This window comes from Oncorhynchus keta, chromosome 26 (genome assembly GCF_023373465.1).
Source record: "Oncorhynchus keta strain PuntledgeMale-10-30-2019 chromosome 26, Oket_V2, whole genome shotgun sequence".
Taxonomy (NCBI): domain Eukaryota; kingdom Metazoa; phylum Chordata; class Actinopteri; order Salmoniformes; family Salmonidae; genus Oncorhynchus; species Oncorhynchus keta.
Genome location: NC_068446.1, coordinates 34292892 through 34304266, shown reverse-complemented (window position 1 = coordinate 34304266; position 11375 = coordinate 34292892). Strand labels below are relative to the sequence as shown.

Below are 11375 nucleotides of genomic sequence, written 5' to 3'. Positions count from 1 at the left end.
GATTTTAAAAAAATGATTCTATCACTATGGGTCTATGTCACAGAGATAAAACTATTCTATCACCATGGGTCTATGTCACAGAGATAAAACTATTCTATCTCTATGGGTCTATGTCACAGAGATAAAACTATTCTATCTCTATGGGTCTATGTCACAGAGATAAAACTATTCTATCTCTATGGGTCTATGTGCTCAGCTGCTCTGTATGCTGCAGGGTGACATCATGTGACTAGCGTTTCCAGGATACCTGGAGTGCGGCTAAGCTGCCCAATTAAAGCTCGCCTTGAAAACCATTGCCTCACACAGTTTAAGTGATTGCTCTCAATGAGGGTTTGCTTCATGCAGATTGCAACCAGGGTATGACAAGAAGGATTATTTGTCAATTGAGAGACGACGAGAGAAAATCCAATAAAATCATAGGCTATCACTACACAAGGTGAGTGTTTAAACTTTTTGAATGTGAATTAAGCATAGGGATTTTAGTATCCCAGATTGTTAGCCTACAAATGATTAAGGAACAATGTGAGATAATATGATGTTCTATGGTAATTTAATCTAATGATATAACCATTTGATTATTGAAGAATATAATAATTATTTGAGCCTACTCTATTATTACACAACATTTAAGGTTGTTTTCTACTTTTTTGTTTGTTATCTGAATTATTTTAAAAAACTGTCATGGACTGTCAGTCCCTTGAATCGATTGCCCAGACGAATTTGAGAGTTGCATTTCTCCAGCCCATTTATACCAAACCAATGGGACTGGATCACTATCAGACCAAGATGTCAAGATTTATATTTTAATATTCCATCAAATTAATTGATGACATTTGATACATCTAATGCAGGCAATATTTGTTCAATTTAGTTTTTTTGTATATTCAATACCATTTTCCTTGACAGAGTTGTCAACACAGGGGCCACAACCAACCCCATTTACCGGGGGTTTATTTATTACGGAAACCGTTTACCGTTTAACAATCAAACGGAAGCAAACAGAGAAAATTGAACGAAATGGGGCGGGACCTATTTGATTTTGTCCAATAGGAACTCTCGTTGGCCTTTTCCTCTTGGAATGGACGGTTTTTGCAAAAAAATAACAGACGAAACGTTTTGCAACAGAATCAGCATAATGATTACGCCTCAGTAGAATTCCTAATCTCGTTATTGAGGTGATTTGTCTACGTGAGCTTCCGTACTGTTCATTCAGCTGAGAGCTGCAAAGAGCGAGTGGATGGGGGTTTGTGCTATCTGGAATTTCTATCCATTTCATTCTTGTTGTATGGACATCTATGCAATAGTGTACTGTTTGTCTACATTATTTCGAATGCGCATTTGTTGTGTGTGTGTCTTTTGCTGATTGGCAAGCATTCATTAAACAGCGACACTGCACCAACCTTTTCTGGCTAGCTAAATTTGCTAACAGTAGCTAGCTAACTAACGTTAGCAAGCTGTGTGCATACGGCATACCATAGCAGGCAGCAATATTATAATGCAATACATTAATTTAGCAGAAATATGCTATGCTAAAAATGATTTGATTGGGCTCGGTTAGTCAATGCACGGCTTGGCACACGTCCCCAGGAATCCTACCGCTAGCTGATTAACTGGCTGGTAAAAACAGCAGCGAGCCGACGGCCACCACCACAACATGAGTCAGATTAGCGTTAGATGTCGGACTCTTTGAATGCTCTCTCTGCTGCTACTCCTCATCATTCATTTCAGTGCTCCGGCGGCAGAGGGAGATTCTCTACTATGACAATTGATATATTTAGTTACTTAGGCTGTGTTGATTGATGGTTACAGATTGTCAGCAGCCATTATCAACACAGATATCGGATAGCTTTGGAAAATGTTGAAACCCATGTTGATCATCAGAATCCTCAATTAATCTGTCTTTCTTGTTCATCAGGAGGCAGAAAATGGAAACCGTGGAAAAATGGAACAAATGCCTAATATCACCTAAATTGTTGGATAGAAAAGTATTTCCCAAACAAAATGGCAAGACAGGTACTTGTTCTTCATGGGTTGCACTTTTAGTAATGTACACATAAAACAATGTTGCTTAACAAGTCATCGTGTATGAATGAATGGTAAATGAAAATACAGAATTGAAAATATAAATGTTCTTTCATTCACAGGCATGATTGTGAAGCATCTTCACAACACATTTAGACTTCAACATAGTTTACAGATACAGTCCATCAGTCGCTCAGAATGTGCCACTGGTAAGAAAATATTTGTCCTGAAACCTAGTGCCCTTTTTTATCCTGGTAATATTTCAATGTTGACTATTTTTTGAGCACTGCATCCTAAATGTTGGGGTTGGGTTTTTGATAATCTGTTTTAGCACTATGGATTAGCTACAGCATGTACAGAGGGTTCATTCTTATCATAACAAATTACATTGTAACACAGGTAAATATTCACACTGCCTTTGTCAATCAGGGATATCTCAGTGTTAATGTTTAGCCCCTCAGCAAGCAACAATTTGTCTAATATGAAAGGCTCCATTTTCTAGTACAGGGTTTCCCAAACTCGATCCTGGCCCCCTCCCCGGGTAAACAGTTTGGTTTTTTCCGAGCGCTACACAGCTGCTTCAAATAATCAAAGCTTGATGATGAGTTGGTTATTTGAATCAGCTGTGCAGTGCTAGGGGGAAAACCAAAATGTTTACCTGGAGAGGGGACCAGGATTGAGTTTGGGAAACCCTGTACTAGTAGAACAGAAATGGCAACATTCACAGTGATTGAGCTATTTATAAAACTGCAGATGTGGCACTGTGACTATCCTTTTGCTTGTATGTGGCACTATGCTGTTGAGGCCTTTCTCGTAGTTTGAATTAAAATTGTAAATGAAAACTTGTTCTCTACTTGCCTACCTGGTTAAATAAAGGTGGGAAAAAAATACAAGTTCAAGAAACATTATTACAGCAAAGTTACAGAACTTGGCAAGGCCTAATCTCTGGATGTTTTCCTACCTGTATATGTAATTCAGGCTCCTGTCCAAATTTGATGATGAGTAGGAATGAGCACCACGAGCCTCGGCCTGTCCCTGTTGCCCTCACCCCCCAGCTTGTCCCAAGGGCCCACCGGCCCCTCTGCCTCTCCGTCTCCTCAGATAGCAATGGCCGCTTCAAAGCTCTGGAGACCCAAGAGTGGAAGAATAATCTCAAAGCCCAGGTATGTCTGTCTACTAGGCCTATACTGGTGGGTTTCCCCATCAGTGACTACTGTTAGCTATGTGAGTGGTTGTAGTACTTGCATTGTAACCAGGGGTTGGAACCAAAATTCTTTGCCCAGAACCACAATTCCTTTCTTTCCGTTCCACTGTTTCGACTAGCAAAATAAAGTTCTGAACCAGTTCGAACACCAAAAAATAAACTGTTTATCTTTCCTTTTTGTTCCCTTTTAAACCGCTGAAATCAAATTACTTCACCAATGAATAGAGCTGCTTGCTATGGAGCTGGTAAGCTATGTACGTACATGCATTGGACAGACAAGTGTAGCGAAGGGTATGACATGTGACTGACATTGGAATGTCTTTGAACTTCAGAGTTGGCTTAACTAACGTTGGACCAGAGCTAGCCCTTGATTGAGTTTTTTGAGAGCTAGACCAGAGCTAGCTAAAAAGCTAGCTATAGTGCAATCGGGAAGTATTCAGACCCCTTGACTTTTTCCACATCTTGTTATGTTACAGCCTTGTTCCAAAAATGTGTCAATTGTTTTTTCCCCTTATCAATCTATACACAATACCCATAATGACAAAGCAAAATAGTTTTTTATACATTTTTGCAATTTAATATAAACAATTAAAATAATATCACATTTCCGTAAGTATTCAGACCCTTTAGTCGGTACTTTGTTGAAGCACCTTTAGCAGTGATTACAGCCTGGGGTCTTCTTGGGTATGACACTGCAAGCTTCGCACACCTGTATGTGGCGAGTTACTTCCATTCTTCTCTGCAGATCCTCTTGAGTTCTGTCAGGTTAGATGGAGAGCGTCTCTGCACAGCTATTTTCAGTTCTCTGTTGGATCGGGTTAATGTCCGGGCTCTGGCTGGGCCACTCAAAGACATTTAGAGACTTGTCCCGAAGCCACTCCAGCATTGTCTTGGCTGTGTGCTTAGGGTAGTTGTCCTGCTGGAAGGTGAACCTTCACCTCAGTCTGAGGTCCTGAGCACTCTGGGGCAGGTTTTCATCAAGGATCTCTCTGTGCTTTGCTCTGTTCATCTTTCCCTCGATCATGACTAGTCTCCCAGTTCCTGCCACTGAAAAACAACCCCACAGCATGATGCTGCCACCACCATGCTTCACTGTAGGGAGAGTGAAAGGTTTCCTCCAGACGTGACGCTTGGCATTCAGGCCAAAGAGTTCCATCTTGGACCAGAACATCTTGCCTTTTGACTGTCCTGCCTTTTGCTAAGGAGTGTCTTCTGTCTGGCGACTCTACGATAAAGGCCTGATTGGTGGAGTGCTGCAGAGGTGGGAGAACCTTTTCAGAAGGACATCCATCTCCACAGAGTAACTCTAGAGCTCTGTCAGTGACCATCGGGTTGTTGGTCACCTCCCTGACCAAGGCCCTTCTCCCCCGATTGCTCAGTTTGGCAGCCAGCTCTAAGAAGAGTCTTGGTGGTTCCAAACTTCTTCCATTTCAGAATGATGGAGGCCACTGTGTTCTTGGGGACTTTTAATGCTGCAGACATGTTTTGGTACACTTCCCCAGATCTGTGCCTCGACACAATCCTGTCTCTGATCTCTACAGACAATTCCTTTGACCTCATGGCTTGGTTTTTGCTCTGACAATTGATGGACCTTATGTAGACAGGTGTGTGCCTTTCCAAATTATATCCAATCAATTGAATTTACCTCAGGTAGACTCCAAGTTGTAGAAACATCTCAAGGATGATCAGTAGAAACAGGATGGACCTGAGCTCAATTTTGAGTCTCGCGGCAAAGGGTCTGAATACTTATGTAAATAAGTTATTTCTGTTTTATATTTGTAATACATTTACAAAAATTTCCACAAACCTGTTTCCGCTTTGAATTGATGGTGTATTGTGTGTAGATTGAGGAGGAAAAACTATTATTTAATCAATTTTAGAGCAAGGCTGTAATGTAACAAGATGCGGAAAAAGTCAATGGGTCTGAATACTTCCTGAATGCACTGTACCAGAAATAAAATAACACGTCTTACATTTTCGTAGATAATAAATCCAATGTGAAACATGAAATCTATAGTGTCCTTAACTAGCATTAAAAAAAGGTAATGCATTGTTCTCTACACTAAACAAAAATATAAATCCAACATGAAAAGTGTTGGTCCCATGTTTCATGGGCTGAAATAAAAGATACCAGAACATTTCCATACACACAGTGCTTATTTCTCTCAAATTCTGTCCACAAGGTAACCTCAGTTGCAAAGGTAATCCATCCACCTGACAGGTGTGGCATATCAAGAAGCTGATTAAACAGCATGATCATCACGCAGGTGCACCTTGTGCTGGGGACAATAAAAGACCACTTTAAAATGTGCTGTTTTGTCAGACAACACAATGCCAGAGATGTCTCACGTTTTGAGGGAGTGTGTAATTGGGATGCTGACTGCAGGAATGTCCACCAGAGCTGTTGCCAGAGAATACAGTTTTAATTTCTCTACCATAATGTTGTTTTAGAGAATTTGTCAGTACGTCCAACTGGCCTCACAACCCACGTGTAACCATGTCAGCCATGGACCTCCACATCAGGCTTCTTCACCTGCAGGATCGTCTGAAACCAGACATCCAGACAGCTGATGAAACTGTGACCTGACTGCATTTGGGTGTCGTAACCGACTTCTTCAGTGGGAAAATGCTCACCTTCGATGGCCACTGGCATGCTAAAGAAGTGTGCTCTTCACAGATAAATTCTGGTTTCAACTGTACTGGGAAGATGGCAGACAGCGTCTATATAGCATCGTGTTGGCGAGCGGTTGGCTGATGACGTAGTGAACAGAGTGCCCCATGGTGGCAGAGTGCCTGTATTCCAGCCATGTGAAATCCTTAGATCAGGGCCTAATGCATTTATTTAAATTGACTGATTTCCTTATGTACTGTAACTCAGTAAAATCTTTGAAATGGTTGCGTTTTATGTTTTTTTGTTCAGTGTAAAATCTCTCCCTACCTTCTGAATGATGCCTGTAACATCAGTAGCTACAGTAGACTATGCTTCGGGGGAAGGGTCAGATACCCTACACATGCACACACACTGGCAAAGATTTCCAGCTGGCAGGCAGACACTGGAATTAGTTTCTGAGTTGACAGTGAGGGCTTTGCATAGGCGCTTTGTTTTTGTGGGACTGGAAAAAAATGTCCAGATTGTTAAATAACGTTAACCGGTTCCCATGCTTTAAAAAATAATGTCTCTGTTCCAGAACAATGTAGATCACATTTGTTGTCAGTTCTAGTTCTGTTCCTCTAAAATAAATGACCTTTTTGTTTCCAACCCCTCATTGTTACTAGTATTTTAATGTATTGCTGACATCCCAAAATGAATTTCTTAAAAAAAAATCTGTGTCCTATCTTTTGGTATGGTGCCCTACTTCAGTATGCTTTGTGTGTGTGTTTGATGTTGTTTGTGTCTCACTTCAGATGGAGCAGGCCCACAGTGCAGGAGCAGCCAGCAGCACAGGCTCCCTGGAGAGGGCCTCATTGTTTTGTGCCTCTGGTTCCACCACGGCCTCCAGCTCTGGCCTATCCAGCCCTGTGGAGAACCTCACCAAGAGCAAGTCCTCCAGCCGCTTCTCCCTATTTTCCCCTCCCTGGAACAGTAGCTCAGAGTCCGACTCCAACCCCCCCTCCCGCTCCGGCTCCAAGAAGCTGCGTAACTACAGCATGAGAGCTGCCACAGGTCCGGCCGGGGTGGGGTCAGTGGGCAGGGCGGGTCCACCAGACGCCCCAGACACGCCCAAACAGAACGTCCCGGAACACTTCCAGTACTCTGAGCCCGTCATCTCCAAGGTGACGGACTACATCTTCGTGGGCAACCTGAATGCAGCGTACAACGGGCGCACGCTGTGTCGCAACAACATTGACAGCATCATCGACATGAGCAGCATGCCAGGGGACTCCGGCCCAAGTCTCAGCCTTATCCCCTGCACCTGCTCCCGAGGAGCCCGCCACAGCTGGTCCCGCCTCAAGGTGGACATCTGTGATGTCCCAGACGCACTGGGCGAGGGAAGCCCCGCCCTGAAGCAGCACTGCTTCGAGGACATCAACGAGTGCATCGAGGCTTCCACGGAAAAAAGGAAACGAGTGCTGGTCCACTGCCGCGACGGGTACTCCCTGGCTCCGACCTGTATCATCCAGTACCTCATGGTGAAGCAGAATATGCGGCTGATCTCGGCTTATGAGCTGCTGAGGGCCAAGTACCCCGTTAACATCAGGGAGTGTCACCAGAATGTGCTGGTGAGCCTGGAGAGAGCTCTGCGGCCTGGAGGCAACGTGGACCCAGAGTGCTTCAAGCAGGCTATCTCAAGGAAAGTGGCCTGGACCTGACCTGGCTCCTCCCCCTCCCCTTTCCCTGTAGTTTGGCCCTCTTTATTTTTCTAATCTCACCGTGGCATTCAATGGATATTTTTCTATGGACAATTTTTGAAAGGCAGCTTTACTTTCTGTCATAGTCAACTGGATATGGAGATGTTGCCACTAACAGTGAGCTTCAAAAGTATTGGGACAGTGACACATTTTTTTAATGTTTTGGCTCTGTACTTCAGCACTCTGGATTTGAAATGATACGCTGAACTGAGGTTAAAGTGCAGACTGTCAGCTTTACTTTTAGGGTATTTTCATCCATATCTGGTGAACCATTGTAGAAGTGTTTAGAAACCATATTCTATTCTTATTTACAATAAAAGTGACTCGAAAATGACACTACACATTATTTACCATAAATTTCTGTTGAGCACAAAATAATCTGAAACACCACCAAAGCAAATGCCTCTAACAAGTTTGTAGAGTCTCACACGCTTGATGTAATCTTTGTGTGCTAGGAATATGGGACCAAATACTACACTTTTTACCAGTTTAATACAAATATAAGTGAATTTGTCCCAATACTTTTAGTACAGCACTTTTTGCACATGCCTTCTTAACGGTTCACCGGATATGGATGAAAATACCCTCAAATTAAAGCTGACAGTCTGCACTTTAACCTCCGTCATCGTATCATTTCAAATCCAAAGTGCTGAAGTACAGAGCCAAAACGACAACAAATGTCAGTCCCAATACTTTTGATGCTCAATGTACTTGCGACACATCAAAATGCTTGTGAAAATGTAAATGCAAGTTGATGTATTTGTCCTCTTCTGAGCCGGTGAATTTGACTTTGATGTTTCTCCATAAGCGATTAGATGTTTTACTCTTTACATCTGCTAGACATGGAAAATGTTTCATTCTAGACGGTGACTTCAGGCTGAATAAGCCCTGTGCTACCTTGGTTTTATTGTGGTTGTGTTTTTATTTCAGGGGGATTTGAATGGGAGTTCTCAGGAGAACTAATGATGATGTCATTCCAATATAGCTGCAAACACTGCTGATCTAATCTGAAAGCTCTGTGTGAATAATGGAGGATGTCACTGCTCTCTTGGATCTACACCGGCCAACCACAGGAGCAGATCATTACTGTACTTTTATCAGCGACATGCAGGGGACTTTGCACATGGATGCCGATTTGTTGTTGTAAATCCCTCCCTCACACCTCAATTGGTCTGTGACCCTCCTGCCACAGACAGACATAACAATGTGGTAGCCTCCTCAAGACATTTTCCAATATGGTTCAGAAGACCAGGTGGAAGACAATGATTTATCATAGATCATCCTCTATGAGGACTAACTTACATGACGTTCCCTATCACTTTAACTCACCGTTGTAAACATTTGCTGTGCTACTTCTTGGAAACTGTGGCTTTGTAATTTCAGCTGTTGTGTATGCAATGAAAATGGATGGTCAGTATCTATCTCTCTGGAATGTCAGTATTAGTATATTATAAATCAGACTGAATGGTGATTCAGTGTTGTACTGCGGGAAATTCTATTGCACTACCTAAAAAGGTTCTCCAGAAATGCACAGTTTGATGGTTATTAGTAAGCTGACATGAATTTCAACACCAGTTAACTTTTTTATTGTCATTGTTCTGTGGTATGGAAATGTATTTTTACAATTATTGTTTTGAAGCCACTGTGCTCTAGTGTTCGATTCAGTTAATTTGGTCCCAATATTTTTCCCTTAATTAAAGGGACAGTTTGTTCAAAAGTAATATTTCAATTATTTTACTTATCTTGGAAGTAGTCATAGACCAGTAGTGACTACGTCTAGGATTAGGGTTTAATTATTTTGCTTCAGCCACAACAGGCTAAATGTTAACATTCTCTACCTCAACACAAGGGTTGAATGTTGCCCACCTTTAGAACTGTCTGAATTGCAAAATCAACTCAAATTAACATAACATTGGAAAGCGAAACTTTATCTCCAGGGAGTTGTGTAGAGGCTCATATGATTTATAAAATCAGTTAAATTTCTGTAAACAATTTTTTTTTTAAAGATGGCTTGCTACAGTAATTTATCATATTCATAAAATGCCACTGATCCAATGTTATTGTAGTATGATTATGATCATTAACCACTTTTATCTGACAGATTTAATATTAGAAATGCTTATTTTTGTCAGCAGTAGTTGTAGTACATGTTTGTTGTTCTGTGACCAGTATGGGTGGAATGGAAGCTTCAGTACATGAGTATGGTGCCTTTGCTTGAATTTGTCTTGTGCGACTGTACAGTGACACTTGCACACTTTGTATGCAGTTGTTGGGCGTTGATAAACATTTTTCTACTTTAAAATGTTGCCTATTAATGCTGTCAATGTTTTTAATTGGAATACATGACGTAAGGATCTTATGAAAGAATACAGTTATGTGAATTGGTTATTGCTGTAACATGTTTTGGTGGTCAGTGAGTGCACAGTCTTATGTACTATGCGAAATGTGGCTGTGACCATTCATCCATGATGTGATCAGGGTTATAGAATGACCCTAACTTTCCCAAAATTCCCTCCCAGGTGTTCCAGAAATCCTTTTTGGGGGATTCAGGGTTTTCTGTGTATTTCCACCTGATTCCTGGAATCTACCAACTGGGATTTCTGGAAAACCTGGGAATTTTTAAACCCTGGATGTGATGATTCAACATTTTGTGCACTTCTGCACGCCATACAATTTAGGCCATAGACAGATGTTTTAACATTTTCATGGTGAATATACTATATTTAAAAAATAAACAGTTATAGAAGGTTTATTTGACCCTTGTGATGGTGTCTTTGGGTCCTGTCTCAACTTTGGTTTGGTTTTAAAACTTGTTCTCAGGTGAACTGTATAATGGCCCGGAATGTTTTGACTGAACTGTATATGAAACCAGAATATGTGACGCTACGCATTTCCTGTCAAGTTTTTGGTAGGTGTACATATTAAAAAAGACGTTACATCATTGCCATATGTATATTGTTTGACCGGATTATTCTGTATAGAAACGTAAACAAAGTTGCGTCTTCGTGTTCTCAGGGTTCTATTCATTAGTGTATACCATAGCAAATGTTGCAAAACTTTTTGCAACAAAAATAAGTTTCTTATCAGCTCAGGTTCAGGTAGTCCATCCCCATTTCTGTCCGTTTTCTTCCGTTTGATGTCTAGTGAATTTACACAAGGATAATCTTGGGTTCCCCACATCAATATCAGTCGTGATGTGAACAAGTGTACTCGGGGAGGGCGGAAAGGGTAGAGAATCATAGGAATATGGGGGCTTCAAGGTTTGATTTCGAGCATCAGGAAACTATTATTCTGCTCTCTGAAGAGGAGACACATACACACAAAATCCCCTATGCAGAATAAGGAGCCAGGCTCCAGTTTTAAAATAATCAGCTTTAAACATACACATTCGTGAAGAAATTACATCTTGACAACATCAGACATTCCTGCAGAGGGTGAGGGGGGGCTTGCTGACCCTGACCCCATCACAGTATTATTAGCCTTATTCCACACACAGAGCTAACACACTGCTGCTGTAGCCTGTCTGTCACCAGCCTCCATGACTTCTATGACCAGCACGACTTCAGCTTTCCCTTCCTTTATTCCATTTCCCTGCCCCTCTTCTGGCTCTCACTGGTCCTTAAGTACTACATATCCCCACAGTTTGCCTCTCCCCTCCCATCTCCCCCATTCCCAGGCTGCTGTATTCACTTACCCACCTGTCCAACCCATTAGTGATGTGACGTCTGCAAAGAGCCTTTTTCATGCGATCGGGCATTTGATATCATTCCAGCCCTTTGCCCATTGTAACACAGTGTTA

General features: G+C 41.8%; 1 protein-coding gene across 2 annotated transcripts; it reads left to right on the top strand.

Moving 5' to 3' along the window:
- The first annotated feature begins 289 nt into the window (after positions 1-289).
- Positions 290-10525, top strand: LOC118359296 (uncharacterized). Of its 2 annotated transcripts, none has more exons than XM_035737766.2 (5): positions 290-436; positions 1916-2013; positions 2145-2231; positions 3001-3185; positions 6632-10525. In XM_035737766.2, the coding sequence occupies exons 1-5, from the start codon at positions 360-362 to the stop codon at positions 7535-7537; spliced, it is 1353 nt and encodes a 450-aa protein (XP_035593659.1). In that variant the 5' UTR covers positions 290-359; the 3' UTR covers positions 7538-10525. The 2 variants fall into 2 exon arrangements, with proteins under 2 accessions (XP_035593659.1, XP_035593661.1); XM_035737768.2 differs by lacking the exon at positions 290-436 and adding an exon at positions 1062-1243.
- The last annotated feature ends 850 nt before the right edge of the window (positions 10526-11375 follow it).

Bases quoted from the DNA above. Each gene is read 5' to 3' on its own strand.
- LOC118359296 (XM_035737766.2), top strand. From the start codon at position 360: ATGACAAGAAGGATTATTTGTCAATTGAGAGACGACGAGAGAAAATCC. The intron at 437-1,915 runs GTGAGTGTTTAA...CTTGTTCATCAG, and splicing joins ATAGGCTATCACTACACAAG to GAGGCAGAAAATGGAAACCG. The intron at 3,186-6,631 runs GTATGTCTGTCT...GTCTCACTTCAG, and splicing joins AGAATAATCTCAAAGCCCAG to ATGGAGCAGGCCCACAGTGC.